Raw genomic sequence first — 27,966 nt, forward strand, 5'->3', positions numbered from 1 at the left:
GTAGTTCATTTAACAGATTTCCTTTTTACCATAGTAGTGATTTTATGATGAGTTATAATGTTTTTAAGATTAAGGGTTTTACATGGTTGACTTATGAATATTGAAATGTGTTTAACTCCTAGTATTGATGCCTTGGCAAATATGTATAGTTAAGTTGTTGAATGGTATGTTATGTGTTTTCTTTTCATGGCATGTTAATTCCATTAATGGCATGATAATGCATAAGTCAAATGCTTGCATATTACATGAATTAACCATGCATTTTGATACTATGATTGATGTTCTTTGCTACTGAGATTTTCTTAAAATCTCACACCCCTATTATGTTTAAATCCTAACCATTTAAGGGATGGAAGCACTAAAAAGAAAGGCAAAGAGGTGGCCATTGCTTGAATCCCTATCTTTGTTATGGACTAATGAACCATATTATGTAATTATACATTGATTGTGGATGGTTAGAGTGTGGTTTTAAGTTGAATGGCATAGTAAATACTCCTCTGGTCCTTAATATAAGACCCATTTAACTAATTTGATTAGATTAAGGAAGTTAGGTAAGTTAGTTAATTATAAGAAAAGTGACACATTTTTCCTAAAACACCATAATCATCTTTCTTAATACCTCCTCTTCCTCTTCTATTTGACTATGGTTGAGGGGGTATCCATAGGGGTAATTTAGAGAAAATTGATAAATATGAGAAATAGGTTTTATATTTAGGACCAAAACCAACTCAAGAATTGGGTCTTATATTAAGGACCGGAGGAGTAGTATGCATGAAATGATATGGCATAATGGTGCAAAAATAACCTAATTAGCACCTATTTTGGGGTTAATGTGATTATGAGCAAATGAGGGAATTTGGTCATAAAAGTTGACAATTTAATAGATCTTATTTTTAGCTTTAAAATAAGTGATAATTCATTAAAATTAGAGTTTTGTTCAAATAGTTAGGCCTATCCAAAGTTAGGTATAAATTTTGAAAATTAAAAATTTATCATATGAATAGTGCACGTTGGCGTGGAAACTAGGCTGAAATGTTAAGAACTTATGCTTTGAGATTTTTTCTTTAAAGATCATTCAGTAAGTTTCAAATAGGATTTGAGACTACTTCATTTCAATTTTTTTTGATTTAGTCATGATTTTTTAAAGTTGGGCTAAATTTTAAAGTTATAATGAATTGTAACCCAAGAACAATTGCTTTGAAATTTTAATTTTCCTAACCTAAGGAGTTAATGAATGGTTCCAATTACTTCTGTTTGATGTCAAAAAGGGTTAGAAACTAAGATGTTACATGATTCATGATTTTGTAATATGTTTTTTCTATTTAAATTTGATATATTTATTTTTTATTTTGAATGCAAAATAACTGTAACATTCTTTATCATGATTGTTTCATTGCGAATAAGTTCAAACTTCTGAATTTATTAATTAATTGATTTTTCTGTTCAAAATGAATTAAAAGTTAAAACTTCCAATCTCACAATATTTATCATGATTGTTTCATTGTGAATAATTTTTCTGGTCAAAGAAAAAAGCGAAATCTCACAATATTAGGCTAAAAATCCTTAACACATTTTTTTTATTTAAATTTAATATCTATATTTTTTATTTTGAATGCAAAATAACTGTAATCTTCTTTATCATGATTGTTTCATTGTGAATAATTTCAAACTTCTGAACTTATTAATTTATTGATTACTCTGTTCAAAATGAATAAAAAGTCAAAAAGTTCAATATTCTGGTCAAAGAAAAAAACACAAAATCTCACAGTATTAGGCTAAAAATGCTCAGCATTTCACAGTGCGCGATTCATCATTATGTAATATGTTTTTTTAATTTAAATTAAATATATTTATTTTTTTATTTTGAATGCAAAATAACTTTAATCTTCTTTGTCATGATTGTTTCATTGTGAATAATTTTAAACTTCTGAATTTATTTATTCATTGATTATTCCGTTCAAAATGAATTAAATTTTAAAACTTCCAATATTCTGGTCAAAGAAAAAAAAGAGCAAAATCTCACAATATTAGGCTAAAAATCCTCAACATTGAAATGATAAAACATTGATCTTTTGCTTGTTTAATATTTTCTGAATCCATTTTTATTTAATTTTAGTAAACAAGAAGTCATCTATTAATTAATATCTTTTTGAAATTATACGCTGATATGATAATGTTATGCAAAATTGGAAATTGAAAATTGGAAATGATCGGATACAGTAATTTATTTTACAACCCTTGATATTTGGTGAAGATATATATACTAAGTTAACATCTGAGATCTGTGCGCATATATAATAAGTTAATTGTTTTTCAAGATTGAATTCAAATTCTTAACATATTTTTTTATTTTAATAAAATGCAGAAAATAACTTTTAGTTCAATTAAATTGTATATATATAATTCCAGATAAGAATTTTGCTGATTCGAATATAAGCATATAGGGATGGAAATAGGCCAGGCGGCCTGACAGGGGCCTGTGGCCTGGCCTGTAATTGGCCTGGCCTATTATAAAGAAGAAGCAGCCTTAAGCCTTTTTACAAGCCTGTTTATCTTATCAAGCCAGGCCCAGGCTGTTTTACAAGCCTGTTAAGCCTATCAGGCGGCCTGGGCCTGTTATTATTTTTAAGGGTATAATAGTAAATTTGTAATTTATCCTACGTGAGAGTTTAACCTAGCCGCCGCTGCTCTCTCTTTGTCTTTGCTAGCTTGCTTCTTTGCTTCACAGCTCCAGTCTTCGCCCTTCAGTCTTTCACGCAGTGTTTAACCTTGAATCACACTTTGCCTCTTTGCTTCATTGCTCTTCATCGCTTCTATCGACTATCCTGCCCTGCCTTTGCTCATCGAATTGCCATCTCCGAACTCCATTTTTCGCGACTCACCGTCTCTGAACTTCATTTATCATCGACTCGCTGTCTCCAACCACCGTTCTCAGGTATTTTGAAGCATTGCGACTTGTTTTCATATGTGTGTGTGTGTGTAGTGTCGTGACTCCCACTTCGCCCTTCAAGAATTTGATCTGTGTATTGAAGATTGGGAATATGATTTTATTTGTTTTAATATTTGTTCCATTTTTTGCTATCAAGTCGATCTTTTCCTATTATCTTATGGCACATGGCTTGTCATATTGTAATAACTTTGATTTTGTTTTACTCATTTTGCCTATATGCAGTTTGCTTTCTCCCGATTCCTCCACATTTCTGACTGAGATGTTTATTGTGGTGCTCACTCTGCCTCTTTGAGCTTAGTCAACCAATTAGATTTTTTAGAAGAAGACAAATGAAGAAACAAAGGAAAAGACTAGATGGTGATTGAACGGTTTGCGGTCATCTGAGTAATCTCCTAATTGGAATCTGAATAATACCATTTGTTATATTTATTAGTTGTTGAAGTTTGTTATGATTTAATATACGTTTGATTTCTTCTCAAGGTGTTCGTCGAACAAGATGAAAAATTTGTGCGGGTTTGATTATTTCATATTTTATGATTGTATTTTAGATAATTTGGATTGAATTATTGTAATTTTAGATTGAATTATGTATATTTGAAATTTGCTAGAAATACAGGCTTTTTAACAGGCTTCAGGCCAGGCCAAACTTAGTTACAGGCCAGGCTCAGGCTGAATAAAAAGCTTGTCACAGGCCACAGGCCAGGCTCAGGCTGACAGGCTTCAACACAGGCCTAGCCTGTTAAGGGTGAAGCCTGGCCTGGCTTGGCCTGTTTCCACCCCTATAAGCATAGCTGTTAATTTTTTTTATGGTTTTTCAACCTCAAATCTTTTTCTTATCTATCATTAATTAATTTCGCATTAGTATTACTTATGAAAGAATCAATTCTAACGATTGACGCCACAACTATAGGTAATCGACATAAGTAACAATTGATGTCTATAGGCATCTCTAATTATGTTTATATCTATATATATATATATTTAAATCAGGTTGCCTATTCCTAATTTAAATACAATTGACACCAATTAAATTTTCTTATGCAATCATAGAGAAGAAAAATCCTGGTCAATTATGTACTACAAACAGAAAACTACAGACACATGAATCAAGTAAAAACATTTTATTCCAATTCACTGAATAGATAATTCACAAACGAGTTAATCCAACAAACGTAATCTATCATATTCTTTGCCAGCAATTGCAGCTTCCATGACAGCTTGGGGGTTAATGGCCCCATCATTATCTAAGAACATTTGAAGCAGATTCTTAGAAAACCCACTTACTAATGCTACTCCATCTTGATTACTAGCCACTGGGGTTGCCCTAGAATTTCTGAGATTCCAAAAAACTATCTGAGGCACTGCAGATCCAAACCCCTTTTCTCTGTACTTTCTTTTGATTACTTCATAATCGGTTTCCCAAGGATTGCAAGAAGCTTGATCAAATTCCATGTCGCTGAAAACAAATACCCTCTTGATCATTTGATCCTCCTTGAGATTTGCTTTCACTGCTACCTTTAGAATTACGTCGAACACCTTCTGAAAATCAGTATTTGCTCCCCATTCCATTCCTTTCACGAACTCCATCTTGGACTTTAGATCCTTCCCTTTTATCACATGCAATTCTGGGTTCGCACTAAATGTAATGACCTTCCCTTTCCATGGCTTTTCACTCGTTTCAGATACCAATAACCCCATTGCCACTGATACCTCCATTGGAATTCCAGTCATGCTTCCTGAAACATCACAGATGGCCAAACTGCTTCTTAGCTTACCTTTCTTTAGTAAGTCATCCACCATTCTCTTCCATTGAAGCTCTGCTACTTGTTCATTATCTTCATCATAATCCAACGATCTTATGATCTCATGGGGAAGCAAAGCACCGGCTGCTATAGTGGACTTGCCTGATTTGACATCTTCTAGGTATTTGGTAAATCTTTCTTCATCGTGTTTCATAAATTTGTCTGTGTAGAATTTCATGGCCACTGAGGCTACCCTATTGTATGGTAATGAGCCCCACTGATTTGCACCAATATATACTTCTGGCAATTCCAACGCTTTCCTTAGTGGCACCAAAATTTCCTTTCTCAGACGCTCCCGAATCCTATAAGCATAGTGGGCTTCCGCAATCCCTTCATATTCCGGATAGGATTCTCGTGGGAAAATCCTCCTTGCAATGCTTTCACAAAGCAGTGTAGAACGATCAAAGGAGGAATCAATGGATGGACACCATTTGGCTGCGAGACTGATCTTTACTGGTTCTTCACGTTTGAGAAACTCTATATCTTCCTTCAAACATTCAGCAAAATGATCTGAGATGTGATCGTATAGTAAGCAGAAGTTAGCATCATTCTGATATCTTTGTAATACTTTCTTAGCCATGGCTATTCTCTTTTCTTCTCTTTCTGCATGAGCCATCTCTTTCCGGTTCACTTCTGGAATCCGTATGTTTTTGGACAATTTTTTCTTGTCCTTTCCCCTTCGAGGTTTCATGTTATACTTTTTGCGTCCTTTTCTTTTCTGCCATTCTTGTTTCTGAATCTTCCGCACGTCGAGACCTTCCAAGATTCTATAAAGAATCTCAGGCAGATCCTTGAAGAAGCCAAACTCAGCAAAAGAAGGGACGTTGATTGCTAGGGTTCTGGGATGATTGGTGTAAAGCCATAACGCGGCTGCATAAAACCCTTCCTTGTCAGACTTTCCTGTCCCTCGAACACCTCGAAGATTACAAACGAGCTTGAGGGTAGTCAAGGGGTTATGTGACCAAGCCAACTGGAGCCTCTGTACCAGAGAAGAAGAGGGAGTATCAGGAACAATATGAAAGAAGAAATCAAGACAGGGATCGCCGGTGGAGATGAAGGTGGCAGAATTATTCTCTGTGAAGCCCATGTTTTGATGAGGCAGTATTTGGATTTCGTTAAAATCAGCCACCACTCGATCCATGAAAGGAACGTAAACATGCCACGCTGGATCTATCAAAGGAGGACCGTCTGGATCTATCAAAGGAGGACCTGGACCCGTGAAAGCAGGACCGTCGTAATCAGCCGCCACTAGATCCATGAAAGGATCGTCGTCGCCGCCAGCGGTGGATGATGACGTGGCATCGTGGCTGTGGGTCGAGTTAGGGATCTCAGGCGGAGGACCTGGAAGAACCGCCACGTGACTGAGAGGTTGGCCGGGGTTATAGATCTCAGGAGGACCTAGAAGAATTGCCATGTAAAAGGAGACACTATGAGGCGGTGGATGAATGAAAGAAAGTGATGAAAGCTTCGGACTAATGGGTACATACTTATAGTTTAGGGTGTTCTTTGGCCCCAAGTCATATTCTTAGTCACCAAGGAAAGGTAATATAATAAAAATAGAACTAAACTAATAAACGTGCCGGGCCCGAGAAAGTCCCGTTCGAATAATATCTTCAGGAGATTATATTCGGTGTGATGGTGGATGAGAGGGTAGGAATTTATACTAATTCTAATTTGAATTTGCTGAAAGTAATTTAAAATAATTTGAATTTTAGTGTCAGAACCTAATTCTAATTAATATACGTGCCATGGCCGAGATTTCTTTGGCTCTAGTTATGTCTAGTAATTCATAGTGGTATTACCTTAACTTGACGTCAGGAAAAAAAAAAAAAAGTGGGACCCAATGCTTTATTTTTGTTCTAATTGATCTTGATTTGATATTAAAAGTATATTGATGTTTGATCCGATTTTCTGCATCTTATTACTCTAGTTCCAATTTCGTTCAGGCTTCTCAAACGCTGTGTAAGGTCTTCAAACTCAAAATTTTTAACTCTACTGCAATTCATTTGATTATATTCTTTTATTTCTTCTATCTTTATGCTATTTTGAGAAATCTGATTTGGACGGGGAATAGTATTATTCTAAATATGCTCAGATGGTTTGATTTTTTAGTTTTTGATTTCACCGAAACAAACGAAGGATACACACACTACAAGTTTATTTGTTTTAGAAATCTTCTTTCATTTTGGGTTGTTTGATGATCTACTATCAGAACCATGTATCGATATTCCTTATAATTATTCTATTTGTGATTTAATGATCTTATATTTGCCTCTTTGTTCATAAAAACTTGGTTTGCTAACTTTTAAATATTTACAGCATATCCTTATGCTTAGAATAAATAAAGTTAGACTCTACTCCAGATCCTTATGCTAGAGCATACGGTTTGATAATTGTTAAGTGTCATTACATATAGCTTAAGAATTAGAATAGTTTTGTGTCCTGTTGTAGTTCTTTTTTTGTGATATAATGATAGTTGAGCTAGATTTATGATGAGTTTGTAGTGGCCAATTTCATCTGCTAGGCATATTGTGTTTAAAAGTTTACCTACTAAAATTCAAAAGCATAAAAAGTTACTAAATGCTTTCATACTGTTGTGATATGTATGTGACTATTCTTTTGATAGTTGTGAATTGAAGCTGGGACTTAGTGTGGGCCAATTTATAAAATGTGAATGCATATATGCTGGGAGTCAGAATATATCATGCCTGCTCTTTTCTTTTGACAAGCAAATCCTGGGAATATGATTCCAAAATAAAATGTGAATGCATATATATGCTGGGAATTAGAATATATCATGCTTGCTCTTTTCTTTTGACAAGAAAATCTTGGGAATATGATTTCAAACTTAGGATCTCAAGTATTGCCCGCAACTGATTTTTCTTTTTTGAAAAAATAATTTTGTTATAAAAGGTGGACGTGGATTTGATTTTTTTTTCCCCTCACAAGAATAGACAAGAGTTTATACTACAAAAAAAAAAAGACTTTAGACGAAGACTTTTGGCGGCGACAAAAAAAGTCACCGCCGCTGAAAGTGGATTTTCAGTGGCAATACCAAAAAGTCGCCGTTGAAACTAAGACTTTCAGCGGTGACTTTTTTTGTCGCCGCTGAAAGTATACCTTTGAGAATTATTAGGTTCACTTTCAGTAGCAACATTTATGGTCGTTGCTGAAGGTCTGACTTTCAGTGGCGACTTTATAATGTCACCACTGAAAGTGTAATATAATGATATATATATATATATAATATATATTTTATTTTACAATATTAATAAACAAATCCAATCTGGCTTAGCGACAAGAAGATTGGACATGAAATGAGATGGTCAGAAGTTTGAATCTTGAAGAAGACACATTTAAGGTGAAAATATTTGGTCGATGACGTGGCGGAGATGAGTGATATGGCAATGATATAGAGGTGGCTAGTGATGATGTGTCAGCCGGTGGTGATGACGTGGTAGCCGGTGACGATGACGTGGCCGCCGATAGCGATGATGACATGGCGGCCAGCGGTGATGACGTGGCATTGGTAAAGCCAATTCTTCTTAGGCATTACTTTTAGCGGTGACAAAAAAGTCACCACTGAACATCCCTTTTGGCGACGACAAATTGTCGTTGCTGAAAAGTTTTTTAGCGGTGACAAGAATGTCGCCCTTGAAAGTGTCTTTCAGCTGTGAATTCTTGTCGCTATTGAAAGTGTTTTCAGCGGTGACAAATGTCACCACTGAAACTTCTAAAAGTCACCACTGAAAGTGTCTTTCAGCGGCGACCTTTTTAGTTGCCGTTGAAAGTTTTCAGCCATGACTACTATAACAATGACTTTTTAGCAATGACAAGTCGCCGCTGAAAACTTTCAGCGACGACTTTTATACTTTTAGCGGTGACAAAAAAGTCGCCGCTGAAAATCAATTTTTTTGTAGTGTTAGTGCCTATGTGGACATCTTACTAGTGATTTACCTTTTACATTTAGGAGTCGTAGAAGATTTTGAAAAGATCCTACAAAGAGACTCTTTCTCTAATTCTCACTTCTCTCAAATATACATTTAGAAGTAGTAGAAGATTTTGAAAAGATCTTACAGAGAGACACTTTCTCTAATTCTCACTTCTTTCAACTACCCTCTATGAAATATCTATGTTATCAATAACCTGCCTCTCATATATCATATCATTCTTGCAATCTGAAATTCTTCAGTTTGGTGATACAAGAATTAATACCAACAATACTGTTTTAGAATATATGAAAGCATTCTTGCAGTTCTGAAATCCATTCCATTTTTCAAGCTCTCATTTGAGTTTGATTATTTTGCTTGATTATTTTGCTTTCAATAGTTTACTATTTGGCATACTAAATATGAATTTCTTCCTTCCTTTTTTTTCCCCTCAAATTTCCAATGTATATAGAACAAAAAACAAAATAGGGAGGGAGAATTGCGCCAAGGAAAGATAAAAGATATGGATATTAGACAGAAGCATTTGCGGCCAAGGAAATCAACAAAGAAGCAGAGGTAGAAGTAGTAAATGCTGTGGTGAAAGAGAACAAAAAACCAACTCACCTCGCTAGTGCCGATGTCCATTGCTCTCACCTTCCGTCGTCCGTTGCAGACCCCTCAAGTAGTTTGGCTCTCATGCATTAGATACATCGTTTTATGTTGACTGATAGTAGGAGTTTTTATTTGAGGGCAAATTTTGTCTTTTTACCCAAGTGAGGGTAAAAGTGTGTCACATATTACCAAAAAATGTCCTTTTGGCCATTAATAAATCCAACCAAACGGTCATTTATGACAATGCAATAAAGACTACCATTGCATAACTTTAACCAAACGAGCCCATAGTGTTGACATTCTGTCAAGCTCTATTTTTTCCTAGTTCGAATTTGAGATAAAGCTCTTAGAAACCTCTCGAACCATAGTCCAGCAATTGGCAGTGTAGGTAGGAGAGGAGACCTGTTGACCTTGAAGTGAGTGGGTTAATCTTTGATTAGAATGCTGGGACTTAATATCTATTTATATTATTAAATGTCACTACTTCACGAACTTACTTTTTGTTCTTATATATGCTGTAAATTGAATTTTGATGACTAGAACTTAGTGTCTTATCCCATTGTTTCTCGACAAAGGGAACCAATACGAAGTATAGGCGTTTGAAGCCTATAGGCCTCTTTTATGCAATCATTTGTAAAGTTGCATACTTACATCGAGGACCATGCATCTTTTTTTTTTTTTTCCTTAATCATCTATACATGCTTTTCTTTATTATGAACATTTTTGTTATGCATGCTTATAACTTTTGAAATTATTGTATGATGGATTGACAGGGAGATAACCATGTCAACAAAAATGGTCTTTTCAATGAGAAAGCTAGTGATCATCATTTTGAAGGTAGCATACATGAATTAGGAAGTAGTACTGGGGGTGCCCTCCTCAAGCTCCAGCCTGCTACTATCACTCAAGTTATAGAGAGTTTCAAGAAATTTAACCCCCCATGTTTGAAGAAAAGTTGAAATTGACTGAAACAGAGGAGAAGATGAAGTGGCTAGAATAGGTATTTAGGGCTGAGAGATAGGAGTTGTCGAGTAGCTATTATAGAAAGTAGCCTTTATATTAATCAAGAGGCTATATTCCTGCTTACGCTTAATTGTAGATTTTAGATACAAATAACATAAGTTCAATTATATAAACCAGGTGCACAAAAACTAAAAATCAACAAATAAATTAATTAGGATCACATGCTGATGGTTACACCATCAAGGGAACGTTAAGCTTTTATCCTGAACTATTCATCAATCTTATTGAATTTAAACATATTTTTACATTACTAGTTACTGCTATAAAAAATAAATCTTTTTATGGCATTTATTACTTCCTGGAGATAGTCGAATCTAAGTTGGTAGAGTATATTTGTGCCATCCATTATTTCTAGCATATGGTGATTGATTTTTTTAACATGAAAAAATATTCGAGTCCCTAGTGGTGGTTTAGGGTTGTAGTACTCTTCTCTTGATGGGCTTTATGATGCCCTGTCATTAAAGCACTCCATTAAACTAAATCCCAATTAATTTGTAGTTTAGATCAATCTAGGTCATTACTTCCAAAGAGCAAGTTATGTGTTTTTTTAGGTAAAAATTTAGGTGATGAAAAGTGCAATAAAGTGGATCTAAACTAAAATGCAAAAAACCTAAATCTAAATGCAACATGCAAATGCCCTAAAATCTATATGAAAATTAAATTAAACTAAATGAATACAAATGTAATTTTTGAGGGGATCTTTTTAGAAGGAAAAATTAAAATGATAGGGAAAAATAAATTAACTAGTGAGCAAAGAAAATTATTAAAGTAAAAATGAAAAATTTCTCTTTAGGTATGATAGAGGGAACAACTTAGGATTCGTAAGGAGTTAACTTTCATAGTCTAAATCAATTAATTAAACCAAAGGAAAGTGACAAAAGAGTGGAATTAATAAGTTTAATTACCTGCTTGAAACATGAGAAACCTTTAAATTCAAAAACCCTTAAACCATTAAAGAATTCATAATGGTATTAGGTTGATTAATTAAATTCATTAAAACCAATGACAATAATTCAAATTAATTCTAGAAATTATGCTTAGGATTATCCAATTCAACAATTAGATAACTTACCAACTTAATTAAATAATCAAGAGGTAAAAGAACCCAAATTTGCAACTTAAATTACATTGATAGTTAAATCCATAATGAAAACTTAGTTATAAATTCAATAAACAATACAAAGGTTCATAAATATAAATTCTTGCATGTATCTTAGAACAAATATAATCCAAATATCAATCCAATTCAAGAATAAAAATAGTCACAATATAGAATTTAATTGTCTCATGAAAATACAATATAAAATTATTTAAAACTAAATAATATCAAGGTCTTGAATTAAAAAAAAAAAATGGAATCACTCCTTTGTGGTTTTCAAATGCTAGCCCAAGCCTTAGTTCCTCCATGCCCCTCCCAAATTGTTTCCCAAGCAAGGTCAAACTCCCATGGATGACGTAAAATTGATGGAATAATAAGAGACATATGATACGTAAATAAATGGAATGAAAATTAATAAATGGAGAGGGGGTCCCCTTTCTCATGAGAATGCTTCTTCTTAAGAGCAAGAAGGGGTTTTTAGGTATAAGAATTAAGCTCATTTAAACTTAGCCATTAGATTGTGCTTGAACTTCAAGAAACAATTTTCCACCATTGAATTTCCTCTTTAACTCTTCCTTGACCTACAAGAATTTAAGTATATATATAAATGTAGATTATATTCAAGTATAATATAATCTATATCAAAATTAAATATTAGATATCCACAAAAATAAGACAAGAAATTGCAAAACTTTCCAAAAATCAATCTTTCTAAAAATATGAGAATTGTTTCCAAATAAGAATTTGAAGCTAAAAATAAGAAATCACAAAATATTCATATTTTCAATCCAAAATCAATATTTTTATAAAAAAATCCTAAAATTAATCAATTAATCTAATAATGCATAAGAAATCCATTTAGGCCCAAAATATCATTTAATTCCTAAATTAATGTAGGATAAAATATGTCAAAATTGAGCTTTATTAGGCTTCTACCATGATAATTATCCTATATCTAATTATAAATGCAAGGGTTGTAGTACTCTTGATGGGCTTCGATATTTAAAATTGGGAAGCTCCAATTCTACAGCATCAAACTACAAAAAAAAAAAAGGAAATCATGTTTTTTCTACAAATCATTTTAGAGAATGAAGTGGGGATCATTGAGTTTTTGGTCATGCCATTTAGTTTAACTAATGCCGTAATCCCGTTCCTGTGTTATACATAAACAAGATCTTCATGCCCTATCTAGATAAATTTAAAGTGGTTTTTGTATATCCTCATCCACTCCCAGGATGAGAAGAGGCATGAGGAGCATCTCAAAGTTAAGTACAAGTTAATTACATAAAACAATTAAGTACATGAGAATAGCTTAGTGGGTATTGCACGTCAAGGGACACTTTCTTGATTAACTTCCCTACACAACATGTTAAATACATGAATAGTCTCTATTATCAAACTTATTATTTTAGGTGGAGAAATCACCCAAACTTCTCTTGGAATTAGAGCCCTAAATTAAGCATCCTTACTTGAAGACAATAACTTGGAGATACCATTCCACATCTAAGATGGGATAGGAAGAGTGTAAATAGAACTAATACCATACCAAATATGTGTGTTGTCTATCTTCTTTAACATGAAGACCCTTCAAGTATTTGTTGGTGACTTCTTAGTATTTTGGGAACTTTTTTCAGAAGACTGCTTGGATAATTTGGTAGCCATGTTCTATCAATGTGAAGAAACCAATCTGACTTTGAATGGCTAAAAAAAATCTAATTTAGTGTGTAGAAGGTATAGTACTTGGCAATCTAGTTTCAAATCAAGGCTTAAAAGTTAACAAGGCCAAAACTTTTGTCATTGAGCAATTACCTACTCTAAAAAATGTTAAAGGTGTCCACAAGTTTCTTAGGTTGAACAAGGTTCTAATGCTGTTTCATGAGACTTCTCCAAAATAGCTGAGTCGCTTTATTACTTGCTTGAGAAAGATATTGTGTTCAAGTTTGATTGAGTGTTTGAAAGCTTTTGAAGAACTAAAAAGAGAAGACTTGTGTCAGCACTATTAGCAGCTTCATATTGGAGTTACCTTATACCATCATGTGACTTGGTAATGGATGGTGTGCTTCTAGATGAAGATGAAGATCTTTCACCCCATATTTTTTGTTAAATGATATATGCTTCACGTGCTGCTGAGTTTATTTTATTAGACTATTTAATTATTATTTTATTAGTTTAAATAAGTCAAGTCAGTAATCCCATGCAATCCAATTCCATATCCCCCACTTTCCCACTTTCACTCTTTTAATTATTATATTTAGTGTTTATGTAGTGGTCTCCAAGTCATTGTACGCTTATATATAGGCCACCACATTGATCAATAAACAGTTGCATTTCGTTTGCCTCGTACCTAGTTTTATCCAACAATCGTGGCATTAGATCTTGGTTCAAAACAGATATAGAATTGGATTGCATGGGATCACAAACTTGACTTATTCAAATTAATAAAATAAAATAAACTTAGCAGCATGTGAAGCATATATCATTCAACACTCCCCCTTGCTTCAAAGCTGCATACACCCATTTACATTTTGAAATCTTCTTTCTAATTGAAAGTAACTTGGTCATTATATTTGCAACTTGCTCTTTTTCATGTGCTACAAGATTACATATGAAGTGGTGCCAGATATCAATGTGTTTCATTTTGCAATGAAAAGATGCATTTTTTGTCATAACAATGGCTGAATTTTTGTCATAATAAATCTCTATTGCATCTTGCTATGGTTGAAGAAAATCTGATAATAATCTTCTAAGCCACACAACTGATAGGCTGCTGAAGTTATTACTGCATACTTTGCCTCATATGAGGACAAAGCCATAGTGTCTTGCCTTTTTTAGCTCCACAAAATAACACATGAACCTTGGTAAAAACATACCCTAATGCTCCTTCTATCATCAATACAACCTGCCCAATCACTATCAGAAAAACCATATAATTTAAAATTTGATATTTTTGAGTATCAAATTCCAAAATTAATAGTGCCTTTAACATAATGAATAATTCTCTTTATACCACCAAAATGATGTTTTGTGGGATTATGCTTGAATCTAGAAACTATACTCATAAAATGTGCAATATCAAGCCTTGTATTAGATAAGTAGTCCCAACCACCTACCATCGATACCACCTTACATTAGTAGGTTTAGTATCATCTTGTACTCTCAATTTCTCATTCACATTCATAGGAGAACATGCTGCTTTTTTACAAGCCAACATACGAAACTTTTTGAGCATATTTAAAGCATATTTTCTTTGCAAAATAAAAATACCATTAGAACTTTGCTTCACTTCTATCCCCAGGAAATAATGCAATAATCCCATATTCTCATTTCAAACTTTTGCATCATACTTGACTAAAATCAACAATCACTTTTTCAGAAGATCCCATATATTCGGGAGAGGCAAACCACTAAAAAATAAAAATCACCATGTTTATGATAAAGAGTGGACTCATTATCACTCCTTTTAAAACCATTTTCATAAAAATAGGAGTCGATTTTATGATACCATGCACATAGGGCTTGCTTAAGTCCATACAAAGCCTTTTTTACCTTATAAACTCTACTTTCATAGCCGGTAATAACAAAACCTTCAGGTTGAGAAACATATACTTCCTCTTTCAACTAACCATTTAAAAAAGTTGATTTAACATCAAGTTGAAATATAGGCCATTTAAGTTGAGCAGCAAAAGCCAAAAAAGTTCTTACTGTTTCAAAACGAGCTATAAGAGAAAAGATTTCATCAAAATCAATACCTTGCTGTTGAGCATGCTACTAAGTGTGCTTTGTGCTTCTACACACTATTATTAGCATTATACTTGGTTCGAAACACCCATTTGAGCCTAATTGCTCTCTTGCCTTTTGAAAGATCAACTAACTCCCATGTATCATTCTTCTTCATACAATTCATCTCTTCCATCATTGCATTTTTCCAAACTTGCTATTTTTCAATAGGCAGAGGTAGAGGCAAGGGCCTATGCCAATGGCAGAGGCCACAGTCAATATAGTAAGCAAGCTTCAACTACTCAAAGAAGCTCTATTCAATGCCATTAGTGTAAGAAATTTGGCCATAAAGAAGGAAAATTGTTGGGCAAAGCAAAGAGGTGAAAAAAAAAGCATGCTGATTTTGTAGAGACAAAAAAGGACCTTATTCATGGCCCATTTTCCTAACACTCAAGTCCTCTAAAGATATATGATTTATTGACAGCGAATGTTCCAATCATATGACTAGTCCACATTCCTTGTTTGAAGAACTAGATGAATCACATAAATCTGATGTTACGTTCAACTTGGAGATGATAAACAGGTACAAGTCAGAGGTAGAGGTATGATTGCTGTCCATAATGACCATTTTAAAAAGAAGCTTTTGAATGACATTTTGCATGTGCCTAATTTGGGTAATAATTTATTGAGTGTGGAACAAATGATAGAAAATGGCTAAGTTTTGATGACTTTCATTATGATGTTTTTGATAAGAAGTCTGGTCAAACAATTGCAAAAGTTCCCATGACAAAAGATGAAGTTGCAGATATAATGACTGAGTCACTTTTGATTGGAAAAGTTGAAGATTTCAGAACGCAAATGGGTGTATGAAACTTTGAAGCAGGGGAGTGTTGAATAATATATGCTTCACGTGCTGTTGAGTTCACTCGATCTCCTTTAATAAAACACACCCCTAACCAAAAGAAAAATTAATAAAGATTTTCTCAAACAAAATATAAAAATACCTCTTCTTCCAGCACCGGAACCACACAGGCCATATAAAGCCACCTCTTCCTTCATCTCCCCCCAGGGGTTGCCCTTCCTCTTATGTACACCATTTTATCTTCAAGAATACTATTAGACCTATCAATTATCACTACAAGTTTAATGCCCAAGTAGTAAGTAGGCAAGAGGCAGTAATCCATTTTTACTCAATAATATATGAAAGTAATGGATGATAATCCTCATGAAATTAAGTAGAATTCCATGGCAAAAAAGTCACGTGAGCTATCACACACTACAACATCAATTCAATAATTGCCATTATAGCATATCAGCAAGGTTGTGTCATTAGGGTAACTTTCAATTTATTACCCAACATAGAAATTTTACTGAAAATAAATTTTATGATAACTTATCCATAACTCATCATATTCCAACACTTGTAGAACAATTCCAGCTTGCTCAAAATTTAGAGGACAATGAAGTTCAATTAGAAAGCAAACATAGCAAGCTATATACATAATAACATAAAATTGCCAATTCCTAATAGGAGAATTGTCATTTGTTATTGTCACGTTCGTAGGTGTTATGAAGCCATAACTTCTTTTGCTTATTCAATTTGGGTATAGTCTTTAAGCTTACTCTTAAGAGAAAGTTAACTTCACTTCTCTCAATTAAATTGGGGTAGGGAGATCTTAACAACTAAAAAAGTCTGATTGAATGGAGTAATGCTATTATGGACTACTAATTGATATAGTTTCAACAATTTTTGATCCAATTTGCATATCAAACATTTCCAAAACCAAAAAGCAACTCTACTATTCATTCCCTATAAATCCCAAAGAGCCTTTCTATATAATAAAAAGACGATAACAATAATTCTTTTTGCAATTGATGCTATAATTAGTTCAAATCCCTATTTGTAAGTGTAGACATTAGTTGTCGATGTTACCAACAAACCAATGTAGACCTACCAACACTTCAAGTTTTGAGCAATATAACTAGGCAAAAGACCATATGAGATCGAAACAATGCACACTATTCATAGTTCTAAGCCTCTTTCTAACTACGAGTACTACTATTAACACAAAGACACAACAATATATACATATGTATCATTGGTACTAGTTGCATAAGGTTTTCTAAATGATCAAATTTTCTCTCAGGAAGAACAATTAGGCTTCAATCTTGTATTTTGGATTTAGGTCACATTCATTACAAGTAAAAGAAGATCAAGAAGGCATTATATCAAAGAATCATTTACTGTGGCTGATTTTGATTTGGAATGTACAGCTATTATACTACAAGTTACACCGTTAAGGCTAGTACCATTCATACTGGTTACAAATATGGGATCTAAGGGACAAAAAGGAATATTTCCCTAGCGAAAGGAGAAAAGAGCCTAGTTGAATCATTTAAAAGCGAACGGTATAACTGTTAATCAAAGGAGAACTATAATAGAAAATTACACATATTTTAATGAGTAACAGAGGCAATAATGTGAAAAATAGAAGGCTAAAACTCTATAATACAACTTTGAAACCCATTATGCACAAATAAAGCATTTTGACACATGGAAATAACATGATATGAACAATACATGATCACAACAAAATAGCAGAAGAAAGCATGCATAATTGATAGGAAAGAAACCTTAGTTCCTCCTTTTATTTGCCCTCAACATGCCAAAAGTGAATTGTATAATAGAATAAATCAAGCGATCAAGACTATTAAAAATAACGGGGGAAAAAGGTTCAAATAACAAGAAAATGTTAAACCTCTCATCTTCAATCATTTCCTATCAGCAATTGAAGCCATTGTGGCCATGCAATACGTGTGATCAACAATTGATTCAACAACCCTTATGCCATGATTGACTCAAATCCTTTGCTACACGTGGTCTACATACAACTCACACAAACATAGAAGAGAGTGACTACTTTAGTTATTCTATGTTCAATATTGGAATAGTAATGGGTTTGGATATATTGGGCAACTCGTGATATTCGAAAGGTCTCAAATGCATCTTAGTCACACTCTTCTATATTCATGTCACATAGGCAACTAAAAGGAGAACAAGAGCAAGCTATAGAATGATAACGTTAAAAGATATATACAGATTCACTCCTCAATCTCAGTCAAATACAGAGCAAGGGACACAATAGAATCTAAAAGTAGATTAAATGTGTTTCATTACCTAGACTGTAATATAAAATTATCAATATTTTCTTCCTTTTTTTTTTAACCCCAAAGAACGTAAGTATTGTTGAGTTAGATATCTAACGCAAACATTAAACTTTCAAAGTTTTTCTTCTTCCATCACCTGGACCCAGATATTGTAAACTAATAGTCCATATATTTCAACCTAGATTATCATGCTTTTCGTTTTTCTTGGCAATTTTAAACAGAAAATTAAATTAACCAACAAATGCAGGCAACTATCTACAGATACTATATCCAGAAGTGAAAGACCAAATTGGTAGTTTATTCAAAATTAGAGAACTATTAGAGATTATTTTTGGGAATCATTCTCCAATTTGAAGCGGAAAATCTAACCACAGTCATTGTAGAATTTAAAGAAGGAGAAGAGAATGGAATGAAATCACCATGTTGTTGCAAAGATGATCAGCTCTTAAGAAGAAAAGGATACAATCATGAGTCATGAATTGTCATGTCATATCCACATCTAGAGGAACTTTTCTACTGAGAGCCCCCTCTTGAGTCATCTACATTATTAAGAAATTTGCGTCTGATTAGAAGGGGATGATCTGTTTAAAATATGAAACTCTGTGAAACAACCCAACTTTATAGTGTTACTAGTGAGCCATGAAGAGAGAATTTGACGGGCTAATTCCAGTAGGCTTTAACAGCTATATACTTGAAACCTAAGTTGTCTGTACAATCTAAGATAATAAAAAACAAAAGAGTAGGAGTTCACTAACCCAGTTAACGAAAGGGACTCGCATTTGGAAAATATGACTATCTCTGGATGAATCATATGCAATCACAATGCTTTGACGATGATAAGTGGTTTGGGTGTGTGGCGAAGAAGAAGAACCGCTCCACCTAGAGCACCCTTAAGTAAAGAGTGCGAATTAGAATACCTTTATGGCAAAGAAAAATAAAAACAGAATGGATACCACAGAAGAAGAAGAACTCCTCTGCCTAGACCCTCTCCTTATTTGAAGAGGATTATTCGCTCCAAATCTAAAACTCGGTGAAGCAACTCAAATATACAGCGTTCAAATAGTGCCGTTAAGGATAGAGTTCGACTAGCTGATTCCAATTGGCCTCAATAGCTCTCTAACTGAGAAGATCTTAACAAACAAAATTTTATAGTCGTTGGAAGCTCAGAGATTCTAACAGCACAAGAACGGTATGGGCCACCTGTCAATTATGAAAGACAGAAGTAATTCTGTTTTAAGATTAAAAAAATTTGTTAATAAATAGGAATATGAGTTGCATTAAAAAGTTGCAAATTAAAGAAAATTACCATCAAGTCTTTAAAAGTGAGAAAATAATTTGACGATTTAAATTTTCATTTTTCATTATGAAATGAGGAATACTAATTGCAAATTCGGGAATATTAATATCAAATTTTTGCATGCGACAAAATTTGGTAATTTATTCTTTTCATTGTAAAAGATTTAGCAATGTTATTCGCTAATTTAACAGATTATTGGCATTAATTTGTGCCTTATATTCCTTATTTTATGATTGAAAAAAAATAAAAGTTTATATTGTAATTTTTTCCTCCTTCTGGGATAATTTGCAACTTTATATGAGATTCCTCTTTTTACAATAGGTACATTTTAGTAAATTTATGGGAAAATTACATACAAGTCCCACAAAAGACAATTAATTCTGAAAAAATCCATCGAAATCCTCAAATGCTTCTTAAGTCTGCAGGGACTTCAGAGCAAAAAATTAAAATTATGAAATTACCTACTTGCCCTCACTAATTGAAAAGGTTGTGATTGGCTGCTGTGTAAGTTGTCACTGTATACTGTGCATGTTGACATTCGATTGAGTGTGGGTTATGATTGGCTTCTGTGCATGTTGTGAATAGCTCAAATATAGGTTGTGATTGGCTGCTATATAAGTTGTGACTGTAGCTGTGCATGTTGTTATCCGGTGAGGGTAAATAGGTAATTTCACAATTTTAATTTTTTGCTCTAAGGTCCTTGGGGACTTAGGAAGCATTTAGAGATTTTGAGAGACTTTTTCAGAATTAATTGTCTTCTGACCTGTGTGTAATTTTCCTTAAATTTATTTATAAACTCAAATTATTAAAAGAACTTTGATCCTAATTTGGAATTTCCAAATCTTTTAATATTAATCCAATCTTTTGATCCTTGAATGTCATTCCCCATGAGTTAATATTATTATGACTGAAATATTCAATTGCTGGTACTCTAATCATTAATATAAGACCTATTTAACTAATTTAATTAGATTAAAAGAGTTAGGTGAGTTAGTTAATTATAAAATGACATGTTTTTCTTAAAATACTATGATCATTTTTCTTAATATCCTTATTTCCTTTTCTACTTGATTATAATTGAAAGAGTATCCACAGGTATAATTTAGAAAAAAATTAATAAATATAAAAAATAAATCTTATATTTAAGACTAAAATCAATTTAATAATTAGGTCCTATATTAAGGACCAAAGGTACTTTATTTATTTGAATTCATATTTTAAATATATTTTATCAGATAAAAACGAAAGTAGCTCTTTATAAAAATAAACTTAATGTTGTTGATATGAATCTCACTTTTCATATGAATCTCATTCTTCAATACTAATTAAGGGTTTATTTGTTTTTCTATAAAAAAAAAAGATTTTATTTGTTTCATATCGAATAAATTAAAATTAAATACAAATATATTATTTTTAAAAAATTTGGACGGCTATAGCCGTCACAATGCAATTTCCACACTTTGATTTCCAAGAGCACGTTCTAGTGTCAAGTAACAAATATTCTAACTCTTCTGTTTTAAAAATAACAATTAATTTCAAATCATTAATTCTACTAAGAATAATCCTAAAAAATACTTTTTAATTAAAAATTATATTAAAAATTTTTATTTATTGATTTATCCTTGATAGTACTAAATCATTAATTCTGACTAAAATTTTTTGGAAGAACATTTTAAAGTTTTGCTTTCTTTTCCTTAAATTTATTGTTGGCAAATATTTATTTGTCTAATTTTTTGGGGACATAAAACTTAAATAACTTAATTAATGTAGACCTTACAAATTTAATTAATTCCTCAAATAAAATTATAATTAAGTAAATATGTTTATAAATGTTTGTAGCAAAACTTTTGTTCGAAAATTTTAAATATTAAATTTAAGTTATTTATATCATCTCTCAAAGTTACATCATTTATGTTATATAAAGAAAAAAATGAATTTAAAATATTTTTAGCCATCTAATAGAAACCTAAACAAGGAGATTTGAATTGATGTGATGAAAAATGAAAAATAGAAAATTATATAATATAATCAAAATTAATACATTTTATGATATATTAGAAGATTTGAAAATATATGTATTAAAATAATTTTTGGTTGCATCAAAACGGAAATAAAATTCCAAATAAAAGCTTGTATAAATGGAAGGGTCAATTAACAGTTGAATAAATGGAAATAAAATTCCAAATATGTAAGAGAAGTTTGTATAAAATATTTTTTAATTTCAAAAGAGGTCCATCTAGACATATATTTTCAAAATATAGGAAAAGTTTCTATAATTTATGTCAAATAGAGGAGTAGTTAATGTATTTTACTTTTAATTTTCATGTATTCCAGCATTTGAAATTTTTAACATTATGATTGAAAACATAAATTTTATTTTTTTATTAAAATGAAATTTTTTTTAAGTAATATGAAACTATATAATTAGCTCACAAATTTAGAAGTGATTAATGTCAATAGGATTTCAGCTTAAAAAATTATGTACTTTGCCTAAAGACTAAAGTATATATTTGGTCTTTTAACTTTACATAAGATTTTAGTTTGATCTTTTAAATTTAAATATAAATTTAATTTTTTATTAAAAATGAAAATTGTTTTAAGCAAAAAAAAAAAAAAAACCAAACCCAACTGACTGGTAATCGATGAATGAGACAGTGGTCCGGTTTGGTTTTGTTGTTGAATCGGGTGGGAGTTGAATTGATATCAAACGAACCAGTTTGGATGATTATGTTGTTACTAATTCTATTTTTTCTCTCATTCAGCTCTTAACATAGCAGTCACTATAGATTTGAATGAATTTTAATAATAATTTTGATATCAATGATTATTAATTTTAGTTATTGATGAATTTTAAAAATCAAAATTCTCAATATTATTGTATTTTATTATTATTATAATCAAACTATTATTATATTTCTTTATATTTTTTCCTTTTTTCTTTTTCTTCTTTTTTTATTTTATTTTTTACGTGCAATTGTATATATCATACGCCATTTTCTTATATTTTGTTATTAGTGATTATTAATGTTATTATATTTTGTTATTTTTAATTAAATTATATTATTTTAATAGACCAACTTGATTTTGAGTTGACTCCCAATCTAATCAAATAACCTTTGAACCACTATCTCAACTGGTTTATTATCTAGTCCAATTTTGTATTCTTTGGTTTTAAGTAATATCATAGTATTTAATTAACTCACAAACTGAGAAGTGACTCTTGTGTTTTAACCCAACAAGTTATGTGCAATACCTAAAGGTCCTATTTGGTAAAAAATATTGAAAAATAAAGACAAAGATTGAGATTAGGATTACAAAAATATACTAAAAGAGTATTTAGCATGAAAAATTACTTGTTATATGGGATTAGCCAAACCCATCTATATGGAATTGGAGAATACTAATTCCCCAATCCCACTTCTATTAGTTTGTCTAATCCCATATAACATACAATTATTCATGCAAAATACTCTTTTAATAATTTTTTTCAATTGCAATTTCAATCCTTATCCCTCATTTTCAATATTTCCTACCAAAACGGGACCAAAGATTTTCCTCATAACTTTAAAAAGTATATTTTTAATTCTCATACTTTAAAATAGTTAAGATTTTTTCTGTACTAATCATGATTATTTTGAAAATTAAACTTAATATGTTAAATGTTTATCAACATTCAAGATGTTAATATCATTACTTTTAAGATTAGAAGACTAAAAATATTTTTTTTTAATTTGACCTGAAATGACCAAATTAAAACCTTATATAAAATTAAAAGATCTGTATACTTTAGCTACCTAATAATTCTTATATTATTTTCATACTTTTAAAGTGCAAAATTTCTATTTATTTTACTTTATTTTTTCCATCTTATTTAATCCATTTTTTTGGCCAGAAAATATTTGATCCATTTAGTCAAAAATAATTTCCCAAACATGAGGTTTTTTTTTTATACTTTTAAAATTGGCTATCAAAATTGAACTTAGGGAGTGTTTGAATTAGTCTTTTAAAAATGATTTACGAGGTGATTTTATTAAGGCATAATATTTATTATTTTCAATTAATTTTAACTAATTTTTTATTTAGTACTTTTTCTAAGTGTTTTTAAGAATTTCCAAACTCTCCCTTTAATTTTACGGATAATAGAGTTTAAAACTATTTAAGAAATATGAGGTTGCATTAATAAAAGTAGACATTATCCATTTTCCACTTAAGAGAAAAAAAAACCAATATATTTTTTTATTGGAAATAATTAATATTTAGGGAAAATTACTGTAGAGTCCCACAGAAGAGAATTTACTACCGAAAGGTCCCATGAAATCATAAAATGTATATGAGGTCCCAAGGGACTTTATAACAAAAAATTTGAAACGTGCAATTACTTTCTTGCCCTTCTGATTAAAGAAAGAAACCGAAGCACACGATTGAGAGAAAAACTCCTTTCGGTTGTCATCTTCATAAAATCCGCTGCCCACTCACACTCCGCCACGATCTCGTTCGTGCTCCATCCTTGTGTGCTCCGACAGCTTCAATCTCCGGCGAGGTCTGTCAATGTCTGCTCAGTACATTGTCGCTCGCTGCTCCGTACTCCATCACTCTCTGGTCTGACGTGTTCAATCTCTTGCGTGGTCTATCGGTCTCTTGTCCGCACTCCGTCAGTCTTTGGTCCGCCCTCCGTCGCCTTCAACGCCTTCAATCTCTAGCACGGTCCAGCCGACTCCGCTCCGCACCCATCCCTCTCTGCTCCGCACTCTATTGCTGTTTGCTCCGACGTCGTCAACACCTTCAATCTCGGGTACGGTCTGGTGGTCTCTCTACTAACGCCCTCAATCTCCAGACAAGTAGTCTCTCTCGGTTAGAATATTTAACAATTTCAAGCTTCTTGCTTATATTTTGAAAGATGTTTGGTTTTGAATGTTTGAACATTTGAATTGTTGATTGTTCATAAATAGCTACTTGATGACCTGAAGTGTGTTAGAATATTTAACAATTTCAAGCTTCTTGCTTATCTTGTTCTTTTGTGTGTTTATATATGGAACCAGTGATAATCCTGACTTGTATTTTCACTATGATATTAGAAATGTGAAGTGTGTTGATATTACAATGATCTGACATGCGAATCAAAGTTAGGGGAAAAAGTTGGGGCTGGCTGGTACTAAGTTATATTAGAGATCAGTTTGAAGAACACTGCTTAAAATTTTCAAAAATTTGATTTGCTAGAGCTTTTTAAATGCAGCAATCAGTTATTATTAATATTGCTGAATAAAAAGGGAGAATTTTATGTAATTGATTTGTTCGGCAATAAAATAATAAAGATTTTGTTTGGCTTTTTATGGTGGGCTCCATAGTGGAATGTTCGAATAATTTGGCGATATGGTGAGAAAGGAAATTGCTTGTTGGATATAGCACCTATTGGCTCTATACTATAACCAATGAAGGGAAATTCATTCTGGTGGATTGATTTGTGATCCATATGTAGCATTGTTTACTACTGTTCATTTCTTTCTATCATCCAAAGGGATATATTTTGATTTTGTTGATTAGTAAATAATTTGGTGGCATCGAAGATACTTACTATTTTAAAATATATGTTGATTATGGAAGGGAGGAGGGCGTGTATGATTTGTTTTTAGGGGGTTCAAATCCTTTAGGAAAAATTACAGTAATAGAAAACTGAAGTTTCTGCAGTTAAATATGAAGAATATTGATAAGTAAATATTTTATAATTGAATAGGTTAGATTTTAGAATATATTCGGTTAAATTTATCAATATCTTATGTCTATTTAATTATCTTTTATAGATTTTTGTCTATCTAATCAATAATAAGATAAAAAGAAATTTTGCCACAAAATCTACTCATATCCTATTTTATTTTGCAGAAGATATTATTAGATTTCAGTGGAAAAGAAAATATGATGTGATGACAGTATTTTTTTTTTCCCTTTTTGCAGTTGAACCAAATGACTAAAAAGAGTAAGAGCAAAGATGGACAAAGGGCTAGGAATTTCTCTGAAGAATTTTATGAACAGAACAAGAAGAAGTTTAAGTCTTTTGAAGAGGGCACTAACTCTGTAAAAAAGGCTTGGGGGAAGTTAACAGAAGAGGAGAAAGAACAATATGGTGAAAGGGCTAAAGAAATGAGAGTCCCACCAAAAGGGAAGAATTATATTGTTCCCTTTCACACACGGTGTGCTCCAGGACAATTTGTGGAAGTTTGCAAGCAGTTAAAGAGATGTAAAGATAAGATGGAAAGACTGAAAAGAATTGGTTTTGATAAATTGGTTGACATATGCTGCTCACAAATCTATAGAGATTTTTGTGGTAAATTGATCCGTGTGTTTAACCCTGTAAGTAGGCAAATTTCAATTCGAGGGAAGACGCATGAAATGGGGCTCGAAGATGTAAATGAATTGATGGGTCTACCATTTAAGGGGGAAGATGTTAAAATAAATGTGGAGAATGAAGATGAAACATTTAAGAAATTAAGGAGTGACTATGGGAAAGTGCCATACAAAACAATAGGAAGATGGTTGATTGAAGGAAAAGAGGAAGAAAAGTTTGAATTCCTTTTTGTTTTGTATGCACTAGGAGTCTTCTTGTGTCCTGGCTCTAGTGTATGGGTGAGTGATAAAGTGTTGAAAGTCATGGTGGTGACAAAGGATAGTTTAGGACACTATGATTGGAGCAGCTTAGTTTTCAAAGAATTCTGCAACTCAATTGCAGAGTTCAAGAAACGAAAGAAGAAAGGAAAAGCTGATGGGACGAAAAATGTGGGAGGTTGCTTGTACTTCTTAATGGTAAGTGTGGGTATGATTCATTTACTTTGATGTTAGTTGTATTGTCAATGTGCTGTGTATGTTGTAATTGGTTGCTCTGTATGTTGTTATTTACTACTCTATGTTGTCAATTGGAGAAATATACGATGTCAACTACTTATGTATATGTTGTGATTTGCTGGTGTGAAAGTTGTTATTATCTTCTGTGCAGGTTGTCATTGGACTGTGTTGGTTTGTCACTTGGTTATGTATAGGTTGTAATTACCTTCTGTTCATGTTGTCATTCGGTTTAGCGTGGGTTGTCATTGGCTGTTGTGCATGTTGTGAATAACACAAATGTAGGTTGTGATTGGCTGATGTGTAGGTTGTGACTGTATGGTGTGCATGTTGTCATTTGCTTTAGCGTGGGTTGTTAGTGGCTGCTACTCAGGTTAGTGGCCTGTGTTGGTTTGTCACTTGATTATGTATAGGTTGTAATTGTATTCAGTTCATGTTGTCATTCGGTTGAGTATGGGTTGTCATTGGCTGCTGTACATGTTGTGAATGATGCAAATGTAGGTTGTGATAGGCTTATGTGTAGGTTGTGATTGGACACTGTGTATGTTGTTATTTACTACTCTATGTTGTCAATTGGAGAAATGTACGCTATCAACTGGTTATGTATATGTTGTGACTGGCTGGTGTGAAGGTGGTTATTGTCCTGTGTGCAGGTTGTCATTGGCCTGTGTTGGTTTGTCACTTGGTTATGTATAGGTTGTAATTGCCTTCTATTTATGTTGTCATTCGGTTTAGTGTGGGTTGTCATTGGCTGCTGTGCATGTTGTGAATGACACAAATGTAGGTTGTGATTGGCTGATGTGTAGGTTGTGACTGTATGGTGTGCATATTGTTATTGCTTTAGCGTGGGTTGTTAGTGGCTACTACTTAGGTCAGTGGCCTGTGTTGGTTTGTCACTTACTTATGTATAGGTTGTAATTGCCTTCTGTTCTTGTTGTCATTCGGTTGAATATGGGTTGTCATTGGTTCCTGTGCATGTTGTGAATGGCGCAAATGTAGGTTGTGATAGGCTTATGTGTAGGTTGTAATTGGCTACTGTTTATGTTGTCAGTGGCCTCTCTGCATGATGTTATTGTTGTATATCTAAGTTATCATTTACTTCATATGCAGATTTATTGCCTACAACACTTTCCTCTCGGAAAAGAAAAGGCCGCAAAAAATGAGAATGCCATTAGTTATTGGGATGAGGGAAAAGTGAAGTCAAGAGTGAAATTAGAAAAGAATAGTGACAAAGGCATACTACATGGCGGTCCGAGTGTCGGTGGGCCTTCAACAAGTGCATCCAACACAGAAATAAAGCTAACCCACCCTGTAAGTAAATCATGTCAAGCTTATTTTGGTACTGTGTACAATTTGGAGTAATGATAACTTTCATTACTGTTGTTTTGCAGGAAATCAAGAGAACGTATGAAAGGTTGATGACCATGGTTGAAGGGTTGGTGTCGACAATTGAAGAAGAGTTGGTTTCCCTGCAGGTGAGGTTAACGGATGAGATTGAGAAGGAAGATGTGGTCGAAGCAGTACGTAGCGAAGATGAG

At 32.7% G+C, this 27,966-nt stretch overlaps 1 protein-coding gene across 1 annotated transcript; it reads right to left on the reverse strand.

Annotated features, from left to right (window-relative positions):
- Nucleotides 1-2,226: 2,226 nt before the first annotated feature.
- On the reverse strand, nucleotides 2,227-6,202 carry LOC114729127 (uncharacterized). Its single transcript, XM_028916088.1, has 2 exons — nucleotides 4,106-6,202; nucleotides 2,227-2,237 (listed from the first exon to the last, which is right to left on the reverse strand). The coding sequence occupies exon 1, from the start codon at nucleotides 6,164-6,166 to the stop codon at nucleotides 4,109-4,111; it is 2,058 nt and encodes a 685-aa protein (XP_028771921.1). The 5' UTR covers nucleotides 6,167-6,202; the 3' UTR covers nucleotides 2,227-2,237; nucleotides 4,106-4,108.
- Between the last annotated feature and the right edge of the window lie 21,764 nt (nucleotides 6,203-27,966).

This window comes from Neltuma alba, unplaced genomic scaffold (genome assembly GCF_004799145.2).
Source record: "Neltuma alba isolate B1F8T4 unplaced genomic scaffold, ASM479914v2 tig00012607_pilon, whole genome shotgun sequence".
Classification (NCBI taxonomy): Eukaryota; Viridiplantae; Streptophyta; class Magnoliopsida; order Fabales; family Fabaceae; genus Neltuma; species Neltuma alba.

What these genes read in the sequence shown, in the direction of transcription:
- LOC114729127 (XM_028916088.1), bottom strand. Translation starts at nt 6,166, where the DNA reads ATGGCAATTCTTCTAGGTCCTCCTGAGATCTATAACCCCGGCCAACCT.